The sequence below is a fragment of the Eleutherodactylus coqui genome, chromosome 1 (assembly GCF_035609145.1).
Source record: "Eleutherodactylus coqui strain aEleCoq1 chromosome 1, aEleCoq1.hap1, whole genome shotgun sequence".
Taxonomy (NCBI): Eukaryota; Metazoa; Chordata; class Amphibia; order Anura; family Eleutherodactylidae; genus Eleutherodactylus; species Eleutherodactylus coqui.
In genome coordinates, this window is record NC_089837.1 from 87,005,338 (window position 1) to 87,023,191 (window position 17,854).

Sequence of the window (17,854 nt, forward strand, 5' to 3'; positions counted from 1 at the left end):
GAAGTTACTTTACATAGGAAGTATACTGTTACAAAACCCCCTTCAACACTTCAACAACACAAGACTTACAGTTATGTCCTGTGCGTTCACAGCTTGTATAGAGGGGATCGGGGATCAATCTCACTCCATACAATGCGGGTGTCAGCTGTTTCTTACAGCTGGCACCAACCAGCAACAGCTGCAATCAGCACTCCCACTGATCATGACTGTTAACCCTTTTAATGCCCAATCGGAGTTTGGGGGTCCCGAACAAGTCTCCATGCAATGAGATTGCAGGGTGCTGTTTAGTCACCATGGCAGCCAGTGGCCTTCTGAAGCCCCCAGGGCTGCCATTGCAGATTGCCTATCAAGCCATGAATGTTGTGTGGCTTGATAGATTGGCTGTCAGATCGCGGTGTAATGCAATGCTATGGTATTACATTATACCGCACAAGCGATCAAACCATTGCAGATTTTGTTCCTAGTAGGGACTAAAAAAAACTGTAAAAGTCAGTTACATTTTTTTTAATTAATTATATTAGAGATAAGTGAGCGTACTCGCTACTCGAGCGAGTAGTGCCTTATGCGAGTACCTGCCCGCTCGTCTCTAAAGATTCGGGTGCCATCAGGGAGCGGGGAGCGGCGGGGGAGAGCGGGGAGGAACGGGGGGGGGGGGGGAAGATCTCACTCTCTCCCCCCCGCTCCTCCCTGCTCACTCCCGCAACTCACCGCTCTCCCCCACTGGCACCGGAATCTTTAGAGACGAGTGGGCAGGTACTCGCATAAGGCACTATTCGCTCGAGTAGTTTGCCTTAGCGAGTATGCTCGCTCATCTCTATTAATTATTAAAAAAAAAAAAAAAAAGGTATTGAAAGTTTAAATCCGAAACCTTCTCTCTTATTTATAATTTAAAAAATCTGAATAAAAACCCTTCAAAACTTATTTGTCATCACTGCATCCATAAAAGTTCAGTCTATCAAAGTAATAAATTATTTACCTGACACAATGAATGCTCCAGAAAAGAAATACACAACCTCAGAATTGCGCTTTTTTGGTCACACCATCTCCAAGTAAACAGTGTCACAGCGTTCAGTGATGATGGGACTGCAGTGGGGATGAAAGAATCCCCTGCCAATGCTATCCCATTGCTTTTTTTAATGGAGCCGGCGCTGCTGCCGCCCCATTGAAATCAATAGGATGAAGGCAACCCCTGCTGGGATTTTCGGGGAAGGGCTTGAAATGTAAGCCCTACCCCAAAAATAACCCATAGCTGCTGAAAATTTAAAAAAAAGAATCTTAACTCACCTAGCAGCGCTGTCGGGGCTCTGGCACGTCTTCTTCCTCACTCCCCAGCACTGTTCTGCACAATTTTCTTCTCGCCGAGGATTTAAAAATCCCCACCTCCTGAAAGTGCTTCCTTTGATTGGCTGAGCGCAGGGACCAATCACAGCCATTCAATCATTGAATGACCAATGAATGGCTGAGCGCTGCCTCTGATTGGTTACAGCGCTCAGCCAATCAGAGCCAGCACTTTCAGGAGCTGAGAAGTTTTCAATCCCCGGCCACCAGAAAGAAGAAGACTGCTGGGGATGGGGAGAAGAGCCAGACAGCGCTCATAGGTGAGTTAATATTTTGTAATTTCTTGTTCTGCAGCTAGGGATGATTTTCAGGGTAGAGCTTAAATTTCAAGAAGGCCCCCCAACTCCCCGAAAATTATTGCTGTGGGGATTGCCCTCATTCCATTGCTTTCAATGGGGCGGTAGCAGCATCGGCCAAATTGAAAGCAATGGGACAGCATCATGCTCCTCTGCCAAAGCTTTCACAGCTGTGGCAGAGGACTCCCCACAGGGATTAACGGAGTATCCATTAACTCCTGTTCTCATAGAAGTCAATGGAAACTCCGGCAAAGCGCGCACCTAAGATAGCCAATGCCCTATCTTTTTTAGGTGCATGCTGTTTTGCACTTCAAATTCTGCACATATGAACGCTTTTATAGGAACCCATTGGTTCTTTTAGAAGCATGCAGTATGTGTGCGCGAAACACGTGAATGAGACCTGAAACACCAATGTTCAAACCATTTCTCATATCAACAGTTTTGTGGCCTACATGAGGTTCACTGAGCGGACATGTTCTTCCCTCTTCTCAGAATATGATTCACATATTTGGGACACCAGCGCCATCATCTCTCGGTATATCTGAAAGTATAACATCATTTTTCCTTTATTTGTTTATTAGTAACAGGAATATACTGAACAACCGCACATTTCCACTTCTGCTTTCCTGTCTGTATCCAAAAAGAAATGTGAAAGTAAGAGCTGGAGAATGACTTCTGCAACAAGCTGGATCAGCTTGGGTTCACGGTGGCTACCTACTCCGACACCCATCCAGCTATGTTACAAGTGGAAGTAATGATGGTTGTAGTTCGTGATGCCAATTTTGTAGTAGGCCGGAGTGAGGGACAGTTTGGTGGTTGCACTTCCACCTGGTCATGCTACAAATAAAGATAATGGTGGCTGTAGTCCCTGTCCCTGGAGGGCGGTGTAATGTAGTTTAGTGCAGATGTTCCTAGTGGGAAGGAGCTCCAGGAGACGAGGGTAACAGTGGAGCACCATAACTTATGTTTATTCTGAGATTTCAAGGCAAAACACAGCCCAATTCTCCTTCACATCTAAATTTGAGAGTTTTGGTGACTGGAGATACCGTCCAAGCGATAATGTGTCGTATTGGCACCTTTCCCCTCTTTTCCTCAGATTTGGGGAAAATAAACTGCTTCTTTTAGTGTTCTTCTCTTTCTTTAAGCATCTTCTTAACTTGCTAACTTATTTCTCAACCTTATTACTCTCACTTTATTACTTCCAACGGCACTGATAACTAATAACTGAAGGTGCTTTTACGCGGGATGACCTGTCACTCATCTTGTGCCTGGCAGGTCGCCCAAGCGATGATCTTTCCTGTGCCTTTACACAAAAATGAATATCGCTAGCAAACAGAGGCGGAGCAGACCGGAGATTTTTCTGGCCCACCCGCCTCCATTCACAATAAGCAGGCAGTTGTATGAAACAACATGGCAACATATATGAAAAATGCGGTGAGTATGCATGCAACTGCATATTTGCTGCGATCTTATATGATCCCTTAGACTTTAATGGATGATATCAGTCCATAAATAGGAACAAAAATAGGACATGTTGTGTTTTGTTTTTTTACGAGAAGGATCGGTGGGCAAACAAAGGATCATCTGAATACACCAATGCAAATCAATGGTGTTTATTCTGTCTGTATTGCGTCCGAAAAAAATATGAACGTAATACGGACATAAAATCCTCTTGTGTGAATGGGCCTTTAGTCCTAGTAACTAAATAAACTCTCCCCTTCTTTGCTTCACCATTGCCTTAACTTTGCCTACAGAAGAAGAAACTTTTTTAATCATTTAAAGAGTTCAGAAGTTCACTGCTGTGTGCTTTCGGATGTTGTCTAAGCCTTCAGGCCCGAGTACAGCGATATGCAGTTTGTTGTACTTTCATTTTAAGCAGCTCAGTACTTGAAATCCCCTGGAAAGCAATAACTATTCAAAAGAACCAAAGACAGAACGTGAAGTAAATCAGCCTCATGCCCCACCAATGGGGGAGAACTGCACACAATTGCATTAATGTGATAGCATCATTTCAGGATTCCTGATTATATCTGCAAACAGATGGAGAGGGGACATAATGAAATACAAAGCCCCACAAGCCATTTATCAACCATCTCCAAACTGACACGCTTTGTATTGAGCAGAGCAGCAAACATAGAAAACACAGTTAAGTGAGAGGCTTTAGTTCGGACGTCATGGTTCGGTTGCCTTTTGTAATATACTTACCATCTAATGGCATCCGTCTAAATGACATTTATTCAATATAATTGCATATGTAATGTTTTAGGAATACGGCGCATCAACCTAACATGGGAAGTGTGCTATACGTTTCTTGGTCAAGACATGGCAGGTCTGTAGCACAAGAGACAATGTACTGTCTCCACATTCATCGGGAAGATGGATTAATCACAAATTTGCCTTGCCTTCTTGAGGGCAAAACATCAAGGACACTTTGAGTGACGTGTTTGTTGACAGTCTTATGGTAGTACTGTCGTGGGCCTGTGACAGCGACTTCCATATGATGTTCATTCCAGCAGATAAGCTATGACCCACCATTCGCTAATTCTTTCCAGCATAGTGTCTTATGATACATAGAGTGCATCCTCATATCTAGAATATAACTAATGCCTTGTTTTACATTCAGACTGTTCTTTAATGTAGGTGCAGCATGTAATCAAGTAGAAACCACGTCACCTACAGTTAAAAGGAAATTATCATCAGAAATTGGCCTATTGCATAAATTATATTTTTATGTTGAACTTATTTTTTTAGAATTTTGGTTGATTTCTTTAAAATTTTCAAAGTTACGATCCATATTTTAGAATCCTGAAAACTTGCAGTTTTCATACCGTTCACCAAGTCTAATAGTAGTTTGATAATTCCTGTTCTGTAGTTAAAACTTTTCAGCAGTTATTTCATTATTGTCACAGGCAGGATTACAATGAAAGATAACCATTTATATATGGATGACACAGGATCCACCATTCATATTAGGTGATGGTCACAGCTGACCTCCTTGTCATCCCTGCATAATGACCTCTACACAAGTCACAATCACATGCTCATAATACTCTCATGTAGAAGTCAATAGGTCCTCTCCTGTCCATTGAGTGAATGGCCCATGAGGCTGCTGTAGAGCTATCTTTAAATGCTGTTAACTTCAGCTCAGGCAAGATGGCCACCCCCATAGTCATGGATAGACTATAGAATTGTTAAGACTGGCAGGGGCGGATGGACAGGGGGTCCCTATGCCATCCCTCTCCCGTGTCCCTACCTACTTGCCCCCCTGGGCTAGGCCCCAGGATGACAACTGGTCGACAGTCCCTGTGCTGCACTAGTGACAGGGAACCACAAGAAGGAGGGACAGGGAGACTGGCAGGTGAGCACCGGGTAGCTGACTGGAAGCAACAACTAAGCAAACCAGAGAGTAGCCAGGAAATAAGTAAGGTCAAAACCAGAAGACACATGCGGAGTACAGGAGGGCAAAACAGAAGCAGAGTCAAATGAAAAGCAGAAGTCAAACACACTGAAGTCAGGTCAATAAATGCGGGTGTAGGCAGACAAGTCAAAACCAAACACTGGCAACAAGAGTCTGGGCCAGCAAGGTATATAAGCAGAACTCCCCGCCCAGAGGGGCGGGGAGAAGTCGCATGATGACCGGAGGGAATGATGACGTCCGGGGTTCCCTCGCTTTGTTGGTTGGTTGCTGGCCACCACAACCAACCACCAGAGTGGGGGAACCCCGGACAGAGCCACCAGTCCAGGCCCCCGCAGCGCCAGAACGAGCAGCCTGCCGGACATCGGCGCTCCCAGTGGTAACCCCATATCTAACAAGAATAAGGTAAGGCAATTAAAAAAAAACTGATTAGAAAATGGAAAAGTTTCTGGTTTTAATTAGTAAAAAAAAGATAGGTAATACATTCCCGTATAGATTCCCTTTAAGTGGAAACATATTAAATACAATATAAGAATAATGCCAAATAAAAACAAAAAGATTGTTTTAAAATATCCTACTTTTACGCCAATGTGTAGGATAAATGGGCTTTCCTCTTACAGATACAGCATTTATAGCATATTGTTTCTTAAAATTGAATGGGAGGTACAGAACAGACCAACGAGGGTGCCGAGCAGTTTTTTTCTTTGATCAAGGACAAGACTTGCGTCGAACTGAAGTTCCTTGGGCCCACCAAAGGACATTACTCCTAGACTCCACTCTCTGTGTATTCTGGACATGCACACATCCACTATTACGTAACTTTTCTTATCACTGCAGATACCAGACTTATCATCAATAAGGCTGAATTGGATATTTCATTACTGGTTCCAAAGTCAGCTTCACATTAAATTGTCTTCTGCTAAACCTTTAGTCCCTCTTTTATAAAAGGTCCAATATTTATAAAAGGTCCAAGACAGATCTTAGGACACCTTGAGGATCCTCTGGTAGTAGATCCAGTTCAACCCTGGATGGGACAATATCTTTTAGGGCCTCTCTTAGTGCCAAGGCAAGGGTTTCAGAGCATGCCTCACTACCCTCAATCCCTGAAGTTCAACACAACTATTGATTTTACACTAGATGCCATTTTCTTTAATCAGTCACTTCCCTCTATACAAAAGCATTGATAGGTTACATTTTTTCCAAACATAAAACTTCTCATTTACGTCAAAAAGCTTTATTTTGGTCACATCTGTTCACAAAACATTGTTCCAATAGTCTTCTGGCTTGTTCAGGGGATCTTTAGCAAACTGCCAAAGGACAGCAATGTTCTTTTTGGAGAGCTTTTTGTCCTTGAAATCCTGCTATGCACACCATTATTGTTCAGTGTCCTCCTAATGGTGGATTCATGAACATTAATGTTAGCTAATGTAAGAAAGGCCCTTAGTTGCTTAGAGTTTACCTGGTGTTTCTCTGTGGCCTTACAGTCCATTATATGGTTTGCTCTTGGTGTGATCTTTGTTGGTCAACTACTACTGGGGAAGGTAATAATTGTCTTGATTTTCCTCCATTCATAAACAATCTGTCTCACTGTGGATTGGGGGAGTCCAAACTCTTTAGAGATGGTTTTGCAACTTGTCCAGCCTTGTGAGCACCAACAACTCTTCTCCTGAGATACTCAGAAATCGTTGTTTATGCCAAGATACACTTCTGCAAATGTGTTGTGAAGATCAGATTTTGAAAAGTCCCTGTTCGTTAAATAAAACAGGTTGCCCATTTAAACCGGATTGTCATCCCATTGATGGAAAGCAACCGACGTGTGAGAATCTCATGTAGTTTTAGGTCAAATGTAAGCAGAAATATGGAAAATTCTGAAGAGTTCACAAACTTTTAAGCACTACTGTAGGGGTGGTGTAGCACAATTACCAAGTGTAATCCAACCCAATCCAACAACAACACAAGCTGGACCTACTTTTGATATAAAACAATTACATTACTAGGAAAATAGTTTATTACATAAAGTTGAATAAATTATTTACTTTACATGATATACAGATATTTGCTGCACAGGATCCTCCATGTCAGCGAATCACTGATATTATCAATATGAAAGGTTAATATGACTAATCTGCACAGCAGAAACAAATTCCAGATACAATCTTGTGATGTCTTGTTCAGGCCACATTCATACAGGCCACTTATGTGGATATTGTTGTGTCCCACGGCAGTATTTTAATTCTACAGATAAATGTGAACCCAGTTGATCAGATTACGATGATACAACAAAAGAAACGCACACACTAATCACTCTGAGCTGCACCATTATCCCCAATGTGAACAAAGGACTTCACTGTACTGAATACATATAGGCCCACATTTATTACATAGCAGCCGCAGTTGATTACATTTACATATGTTTTTGGTGTAAGCTGTGCCAAAAATTCTCATAAATCATGATGTACACCCAAACTGCGCAAAACATTCAACTTTTCACTTCATTCACCAAGATTTAAAAAAGGATATTAGAAATTGTGCCGTTTCCTGGGAGTGAGTGTGGTCCACAACTTTTAGACCAGTTCCAAAAGAGCATATTATGGGCCATAACACAGGCGTAACTTGAAGCTCCTGGCCCCCAATGCAAAATCTTTAACAAGGGCCATCAACTATAGTGGTTTATTTATAGTACTGGGCTCCCTTTATGGAGAGGAGAGGCTTTATGGGCCCCCTAAAGCTCCTGGGCCTGGGTGCAACCGCATCCCCTATAGTTACGCCAGTGGGCCATAATCTGTACAAGTGTTCAAATGTTCTGGCATTATAAGGATCTATGATGCTCTGAGTTTAGGTCAGTTAACCCACAGTCAGGCCAGGATGCTTGTATGTATTACGAGTGCATAAATATACCTTCTATATAGTTATGTGAAGCTATCCTTAAGATATGCTTTAACATAGCAAAGGATGTTTGCAGCTGAAACTATGCCCACTAGCAGCACCCAACGGCTGCGTTGAATCTTGCTGATAATGCCAGCAAGATTGTATAGCCATTGACTAACATGGGTGGGCAAAGCTGTGTCCATAAAGGTGTTTTGCTTAGGCTCATTCACATGAGCACTGTTTTAGTGCAGTATAGGTACGTGAAAACATTGCAGCTATATTGCACTAAAGATCGTGTGAGTGGGTAAATTCTAGCTATTTGAATTAGCCCGTTCACATGATTGGAGGTGCGTGTTGCATGTTTTCCAGCTCCCATAGGAGTGTATGGAAAGCACGCACCAGAGATAAGTCAGGTCCTATCTTTTTTCGGACCTTAGATGTGAGTTTGCAGTCTATGTCCTATCTTTGATTGCAAGCTTTTTGCACGTCTAAAATTCCTTCATGTGAAAACTTCTATAGGAAACCATTGGATCCATTAGAAGCAATCTTTTCCCATGCTTATAGTATGCGAAAACAGGGCTTGTGTAGATTCTATTGCTTGACTAGAGGATAGTCCTTAACAAATATATGGATATATTGTCCGTGTATAGAGTGGACATATGGGCATTCTTTGTAGCAACCCTAAAAGTGGCATGTAGACCTTGAATAACAGTCATTAAAACATGCAGCTTCTTCAAGGAAACAATATCAGTCATCTCCTGTTATATTTCATGAATCTACCTAAATTTCTTCCTATGCATTGCTCAGCTAAGAATAAAAGCTATAATGTTGGTCGCCATGATTGTTAGTTTATTTTCAGAGATATTCAGCAGTCTGGTGTTCAGGGTTTCACAGCAGGAGTCCTGGTGCTGAGAATATCCCTGATGGATTTCACCTTTGTTCCTTTTTTGCTTGGTTGACCCCTTTTCTTCTGTCTTCCTTGAGTTTTCTTTCCTGCAGGTTTTTTGGGTTTGCCTGCAGGCTTCTTCACTTTCTTTTTACTTTCCGTCTTAGGTGATTGGTTTTGAGCCCGCTTGTCCAGTTCAATAATAGCGTCCTTAACCCAGGACTCCTTGGGGTCGGCACATATCTTTATACCATTTTTTGCAATAAACCTATTTCAAAATAAAAAGACATTCTAATGAATATGCTCTCACGACCTATTCTTACATACGTTGAAGCAATGTACCCCAGTAAGTGACTCTCTAGCTTCATGCATGTGGCTCCTAAGATGTTGACATCTGCAAATATTATTGGTCATCACTGATTCTGATTGGCTGCAACAGTCAATTGATGGCCATTCGTATACAAAGACTAGAAGGACTGTAGAAGCTGCAGAGCTAGACCACCAGGAATGCATTAGTGACTACAGCTGCTTTTATTGTTAAAAGACATTTGCAGCCATTGAAAAAAAGAAAAAAGTGTTCCATACTGCTGGGAATGATACACCCTGCGACTGAATGTAAATAATTCATAAAGCGTTAGCTTACAAGACTTTCAATGGCTCAAGTGCAGTTACAGCCTCTCTGGAAAGAATGGACCTGCTGACTCCAACAAGGGTTAGAGAGAAGAAGGAGATTAGGTGGCACTGCTGCCAAAGACCAGCTGCACATGGCAGAGGCAGATTCCGCATGTGGGTTCTAGCAGTGGAATTCGTCTGTGACCCTGGCCGACGACCCTGCATACCTACTTCTATACTGCAAAGGAAGGCAGGTGCTCGTCTTTGGTCATGTGCAGTACCGTTTTTTTTTTAATATTTGTTTTTCCCGCACCATCGCTAGGCGATGATGTGAGTACCACAGCCTATCCGCAATGTTAATTGTGGTGAACTGCGAGTTGGACTGCTTCCATTGACTTCAATGTTGGTCGTCCACAACAAAATAGAGCATGCTGTGATTTTTTTCTCCGCTCGTGGAATATGCAACTAATTTCCAAAAATGTGAAAGAAGAAATGGTTTTACATATGTTTTAAAGCATGCCATTTTCTGTGTATTCTCCGTGTGGACACCGACTGCGGATTCTGCAGTGACAATCCGGTCATGTGAAGCCACCAAAACAGAGACAAATGTCAGGACCTTGTAGAAAAGGCTAGTGTTTATTGGGAACAATGCGTTTCAGGGCCGGATGCGTTTTCAGTGCCCTCCTCAGAGTGCCAAACTGGCAGGACATTTAAACTTAAGCTAGGAGACCCACAATTGGTAACTCCATACTCCAGTTAATTTATAATGAGTGCATAGCAGTGTGCAGCAATTGATGATGTCGGGTCTCCTGCAGTAGCTTCAAGTGTAAATGTCCTATCAGTGTGGCACTCTGTAAGTGGTCTAATTAAATAAATGCTACCCTTTTCTTCAAGGTCCTATCATTTACATTGTAACAAAGTATGTTAGGCTGAAGGGAGACAATGTCCATCTTGTTCAGCCTGTTTCCCCTTGTTCATCCAGAGAAAGGCAAAGAAATCCCAGTGAAGCAGAAACCAATTTAGCCCATTTGGAAGGAAAAAAATCTTTCCCGACTCCATAATGGCAGTCAGAATAATCCCTGGATCAACGTTTTGATAGTTCCTACCTGAATATAAGACCCAGATCAACAACCCCACTGGATATTTAATGTCCATATCCTGTAATATCATAGCGCACTAGAAAGACGTCTAGTCCTTCTTAAACTCCTCTATCGATTTTGTCATTACCACATCCTCAGGCAGAGAGTTCCACAGTCTCACTGCTCTAACAGTAAAGAACACCTTCTCTGCTGGTGATGAGACCTGCTTTCTAGATGTAGTGGATGCCCTCTTGTTACCGTTGTGGTCCTGTGTATTAACAGATCCTGGGAGAGATCCTTGTATTGTCCCCTCATGTATTTATACATAGTTATTTGATCGCACCTTAACCATCTTTTTTCAGGGTGAATAATCCCAATTTTGATAGCCTCTCTGTGTATTCCAGTCCTCTCATTCCATTTATTAATTTAGTTGACCTTCTTTAATTTGTCTCCATTTAACAGGAGAACCACCTAATCTCCTTCTCCCTATACCTGTGCATTTTTTTTACCAAATTTCAACACTCAGACAACCCCTTTAAGGCCACATGCAATGACTAAACTATGAATCCATGTTGAACAGATATATAATACGGCACCCATAGAAATATATGGACTTTATTATGGGAGCATATAGAGCAGAATATAGTGCCGCATGGAGGCATCTTATAATGGCACATGAAGTGCCTATGGCTTCACAATGGGGACTACATGTTTCAACTGAACCTACATTACAAAGCTTTAATCAATCTCAGCTTGGACATTCTGCTTGGATACTTACAGAACTGCATCGATGGGAATGGTTTTTATTATGTAACTCTGTAGGATTTTCATATTAGCTTTTTTTGTATCCACTTTTACACAAGGATGCACGTCTTTATGATCGAATCCCAGTCCTATAAATAAAAAGTATAATAATAATTATTTGTTCATAGTATTGCAGTATATCCAGACCAGCAAGATCTAAAATCCCAGAATCCATCCAAACCCAATAGTTATTTTCTGATTTACATTTAAAAAGTTAGAGAAACCCTTTAAGTTAGTCCAAATATTTTAAACCAGCAAGAGAAGTTATTTCTTTCCTTTTTGCAGTCTTCTTGCAAACTTTTTCATTTCTACACTTCTTCAATCACTTGCTCACACTTTGTGTAGACTCACCAGTCATGAGTATAACTCAGACTGTTCTCGACCACAAGCGAAAATTTCCATATGTTCTAGATTAGTATGTGGCGAGACATAAGCCTTTGACTACTGGCAATTGTATGACTATATCAATCATATCAGCATAGCTGTATGGGTATGAAGGGGCCTGGCTGTAGCTTTATGAAGCCCACTAATTCGTCATTGTATAATTGTAGTGGGCTACAAATTGTTCCATGCACAACAGCCTGAAGACCATAGAGGAAATAATATCTGAGACCCACGCACAAGTGACTGGGCTCTTTATTACACATCATGTTGTTACCTTATGCAACAAGTAATTACATCCAATAACTTCCCACTTATTTCCCCCCTTCAGATATCAACTAAAATTCACATGAAGATTTGCAGAGGCGTAGCTATAGGATGTGCAGAGATAGCGACCGGGCCACATAAGAAGACACGTCATATGTGGGGGTCTTGTTACAGATTTTGCATCGGAGCCCAGGAGTTTAAGTTACACCTCTGCAGATCTGCAATCTATATTTGGGCTCTTAAAATACTTTGTACTCCTTTAACAGAACCCAGTGATCTAATAGTTTGTACACCCCTTCACTCAAGCACTTTTTTATTAAGGCAAAATACCTATTATTGGATATAAGTACCCTGAATTCAATATTTTTGATAGCTTTATTCAACATGATCTGAAATTTCATTTTAAATTAGAAAATATTCCCAAGGGTGGTTTTACACCTGCATTGGGGATTTCTCTTTTCTGCTCCGCTTGGGGAATAGGAAAGGGGAATCCCTGCGGTGGAACGGTTCCGTTTTTGGACTGAACCGATTAGCATAGGACGGACCCCATTAACTATAATGGGGTCTGCCAAATTTCCGTCCGGCTTTTAAATGAAAGAAAAAGTGCTGCATGGAGCACTGCTTCTTCCAGTATTTTTAGCCAGATCTGCGACAGAATCTCCGGTCGGAGATGCCGACGCAGATGTGAAACTGGCCTTACTTCCTTTTTTAGAAAATTCACAAAAAACCTTTACTAGCTAGGAAACTAATAAAGGAAGAGTCTGTATCAGAGTATCTGGGGCATCTTCACTGAAGCATCTGGTTGAGTCAGACCTCGCTGTATAGAGGCAGTTCCTTTACTACATAATGCGTGAATCAGATTCCTGTGACACAGCAGTGAGACAACACAGGGAGAATTCGGAAAGTGACCTTACACCTAGCGACATCTCCGAGTCTTTCATCTACAAATATTTTCTTCACCCGTAGCAACATTCTGATTGATGACTACATACAGAATGTGCAAGATTGTTTGCCCACAAATGAATGGATTACAGACTGTTACTAACTTTGGTTAAATGTCTACTTTTAGGTGTTTTGTTTTAGAGTTTAGAAAGCCCTATTCATATATTTTCAGGTAGTGTCGATGCTGCATGAAAAGCCACATTTAAAAATCATGATTCTTCAGCAGGACCACATTAGAATAAGATTGATCAATGGTTGTCCAACTCTTGGGACCCCTACAAATCAGCCCAATGAAAGTAGCATATGAGTTCTGCTGCACAACTGATACCAACTACACCATGTCTACATTTGCCTAATATGGTAACAATATAACGAGATATAAATAAGTGAAGGGGTGATTTCCAAAGTGACTTATATCCATTTTCTGAAGAAATTGAGGCAAGTGTGATTATGTACTTTTCATGATGTCTTCTGTATCATTAGCCACATGTCTTAGACAAAATTGTCAAAGATCTACAACACATTCATGTTTTATTTCAAAGTGTCCAAAGTCACACCACAGAAAATGCGATCTTTTGGTTTGAAAGGGGTTATCCAGGCAGCACCCGCCAGGATACACCGGGCTCGGAGCAGAAATGCTGTTTCAACTCCTGTGTAGTGACCGGCCCCTGCAATTGAAAGCTGAGGTCCTACTGATTTCAATTAGAGCTGTGCTTGTAACTATGAGAACCGGCCACTACATGGGGTCGGAGAAGCATTTCTGCTCCGACCCATATATATCCCAGTGGGCACTGCCTGGATAACCCCTTTAAGTCACTTTGGAAATCACCTCTTCAATTTTGGACACAATCCACTGCACTTCTGCCTTCAATACACAGTAGTGATAATTTGTTATTCCCCATTCAAAAGTCCCAGGAAAAGTCGCCGCTATCATTATTCATGCAGATTTTGTTCTAAACAGCTACAGTATTGCCTAAATTAACTTTAACCCTTTCCAATTCAATTTGTATCCTGGTTTTCCTAGGCGGCTTATTCTTTTTCTGCCATTATACAACAGCGCTATATGCTGGCTAAAGCCAGTACTGCATGAGGTGACACATTGGATAGGCTTCGACAGCAGAGAGGCTGGCAATATACAGTAAGAGAACCCCAATGTATGTCTTCCAACATCGGAGTTGTACAGCCTTAAATCATAGTGTCTTCAGAGGTCAGACAGTGGATTGGGTTAATGGTGCTAATCTGTGTGCAAATCTACATATAAATCTGGACTTCTGCCATGGAGTTCAGTGTAAATGCTACTGTAAATCCTGATCGTGTCATTGGGGCCTTAATCTACTTATGAACTGTGCAACAAACTCCAAATATAGCAATCATACAACAAAGCTAGTGTAAGAGTAGATGCATCAACGATATGACCACATGTACCTCTAACGCTAGGTGCATGCAAACCGTTAATGTGTCTCGGCGCAACTTGCATCGGACAGCACATGGACACCAGTCAGTGTGCCGTCTGGTTAACGCCGAGGCAGCACATCAACAGGCATTTGCATGTTCTTTTTCTTATCCAGGAGTAGGACGTGCCATGGGTTATTTCAAGTGGACCCTCAGTCCGTGTGAAAAAACGCCAATGTGCATGTCCTGATGGGCATGTCATTGGGCCATATGCTGTCCATGGATTAATATAGACAGCATGCAACCCAAAATATGCTTGTATGCAGGGGGCTTTTAGAGGGTGAGATCAGGGATATAATATCTATGAGTTACTTATTGTCCATAGAGTGACAATATACGTCACCTATAAAAAGTTTATTAACTGCCCTCTTAAGTGCTGCCTCATACCACAACTTACCTCTAACCTATCCTACCCCTAACAAAATCTTATTAGGCCCTACATATACCATTTAGATATCAGGTAAGTCCAGCTGCATTTCCCCATCTGGAGACAATAGAAACTGTGGATAACAAAACTGAGAAGTGGGAAAAAAAACCTCGATACACAACTCACGAGTCCTATGACACATCTGATGGATGTTCCATATAGCCATCCTTAAGCGGTAGCTTTGTTGTAAGGTTATACAAGTTGCACATGACCTGCTGTCTGGATTTCATGCAGCTTTGTCCCACTAGTGATGTCTGTAGGCCAATACGACAGGGGATATGCTTAAATGTCTGAGTACTAATACAGAAGCAAATATCCCCTGTCCCCATTTTACAAGCCAAGGTGGCCATTGGTGACTACAGCATATCCAGTAAGAGACTAAATAGAGAGCTGGGTGCACATGTGTACTGCCCTTTCCACTGAGCTCAATGTGAGCAACCAAGCAACTCTGACTATAGGAATATATATTATAGAAGGTATAAAGCTTTGAAATCACTTATAATGCTCACTGCATACATTCTTTAATTTTACGTCACCCTAGACTAATGACATTGTGTTAGAAAATATAGCAACAGCTGGACATGGCAAAACAGGAAAGAGAAGAATAACTGTGGGCATGTGCAAAAGCCTTGTGACTTTTCATGTGAGGATCAATCATGACCACCGATGTACGGTGCATGATTCAACATTAATATTATAATATGCAGATGTAGTGATCATAAACATGACCAGCACAACTCAGTTTACAGCATTGTAGTACAATGCACTTATAGGTTATATAAACATTTAAGAGCAATTTTTTTCACTTAAATTCATGTTTTTTGGGCCGGCAATCATTTTTGCAGTAGGGTGTAATGAAAAATGTTGTACCGTTTGTCTTTGCAGGAATGATCATCGCTAGAATAACTTGTAGGGTGCTTTTGCTCCCGACAATGGCCCTCAGTATAAGGGGACCTTAGTTTCCCTCAGCCCTTGGTTGTGGTCATTAATCAGCGCATAAGAACATTCAGGAGAGAGCAGAGGGAAACTGAGGCTCCGTTTACAGAAACCGATAGTCGCCCAAGTAATCACTCAACAGAGCCAACAGGGCAGGTGAGCCGGAACTGCTTACTTGTCGGAATCACTTGGTTTTTAGCTTGCCTATAAATGAAGCGACTCTTGGCACATTTAAATAGGCAGTTGTGCATCTATGAACGACTGCAGGTTTACTCTCATTGGAGTCGGCCGGCTGGAAGAGATCAGTGGGTGATCACTGCTTCTATGTAAAAGCACAGCAGTGATAATCGTTGGGACAGCTGACAGGTGCTTAAGCTTCTTGACGGTCATCCAGTATAAACGTACCATAAGTCATCAGTCCAATCTCACTGATGGATCTCCTTCTGAGACTCAGGGGGAAATTGACTAAGTCCGGCAATTCCCACACTGGGGCTCAATATGATTTCTCCCAGGGCACTGTGCGCTCAGTACTTGAAGAATTGCACACCTCTTCATGTATTCAGTGTATTCCTGGCACTTCCATGCACCTTCTCAGAAATGTACGCAAGGTCCGACCTGGCGTACATTTCTGACATAATTTACGCCAATTATCTGGTGTAAATTAATGCTAAACCTGTCAGTCAGGGCAGCCATACCCCCTCCCATTCTTTTGAAAAATTGAATGTCAGCCCAAAATACATACATTTAAGTTAAAAAAAATACCCCAAATGTATCCATAGCCTTTAAGTTATCATAACGCACTAAGTGTCAAGTTAATGTTTGCTACATTTGTATGACACTGACTATGAATATTCTGCATCTTGTGGAGAACAGCTCTGCAAGTTATCCATGGTTTTATATAGAACTTCTGGTACCCTTTTTTAGTAATTCATTCAGGGATGCACAAAAATTGGGGTAAGTACAATTACACGACGCAGTCTATATAATGTATACTTTGCATATTTCTTCCAAACACTTACCTTGACTTTCTGTGACTGACAGAACTACTCCAATGAAAGTGAGAAGAGGGATATGATTTAACTTCATCTTTCAGCCTGATGGGAGAGACAGGGATAGAAGGGTACTGGCGTCTGAATGGTGAGAAGCTGGCTTGCTTCGGTCTATTAAGGGGTGGTAGGAGGAAGTGGTATTTTCCAGATACAGGTATAAAAAGTTCCCCCTCCCATCTCAAGCCCCTCCAAAATGGAAATAACTAGTTTGCAGTGGACAAACACATATAAAACACATATAAGGTGACAGAAACCTCAAACACAGAACTGTGGTAATTGTAGTGGAAACTCACAAGTTCTCATCTTTACATTGCTTCTTGGGTTAGAGCCTTCCTGTCTGAATGTTAAAGTAGAAAGTATGAATATGTTTTTTGTAACCACTTACAATAGAAAGTATCGGTTGTGTTTAGGCCCATATGTAATAAATATTGTATCAGAGATAATATTCTTTATCATGGGCAGCCCTAGCTATGCTCCACCTGTGCGCTTCCACAGGGTACCAGCCACCAACTTGTAGGGAGAGCGCCAAGCGGATGAAGACTAAGGCTAGGGTCACACAGGGCGGATTTTCGTCGGAAATCTTGCGGTTTGGCCGCAGCAAAAACCGCGAGATTTCCGCCGGGAGAACTGCCGCGGTTTAAGCCGCGGCGGCTTTAAAGCGGCCCGGCCGCGCTGCGGCCGGCGCTCCCATAGAGGAGAGCGCGGCCGCAGCGAAGAATGGACATGCTGTTTCTTTTTTTGCGGCGGCCGCAGCCGCGGTTTCAGCCGGATTTACAGCAGCGGATTAGCCGTCCCGTGGGGACAAGATTTCTGAGAAATCTCATCCACATGGCTGGCTAATCCCGGGATTAGCGTCCGCGGGCGTATCTGCTGCGGCAAATCCGCCCTATGTGACCCTAGCCTAAGGGTAATCACTCCCTATTAGGTCTACCTAGCCAGATGATCTTCTTCCTCTTTGCAGCAATGTCTTGTGGAGCTACATTAATTATTCTCCTTTTGGCTCCATTATCTCTCCTCTGATGTTCCAAGGCATCGCTGTCAGCCAATCAGCAACCACGCAACACTGTTGCATTTATGTTCTGTATTTGATTCCAGCTGCTGT

General features: G+C 42.1%; 1 protein-coding gene across 1 annotated transcript; it reads right to left on the minus strand.

Annotated features, from left to right (window-relative positions):
* Positions 1-8,710: 8,710 nt before the first annotated feature.
* On the minus strand, positions 8,711-16,829 carry LOC136609990 (lymphotactin-like). Its single transcript, XM_066589265.1, has 3 exons — positions 16,723-16,829; positions 11,273-11,387; positions 8,711-9,071 (listed from the first exon to the last, which is right to left on the minus strand). The coding sequence occupies exons 1-3, from the start codon at positions 16,787-16,789 to the stop codon at positions 8,798-8,800; spliced, it is 456 nt and encodes a 151-aa protein (XP_066445362.1). The 5' UTR covers positions 16,790-16,829; the 3' UTR covers positions 8,711-8,797.
* Between the last annotated feature and the right edge of the window lie 1,025 nt (positions 16,830-17,854).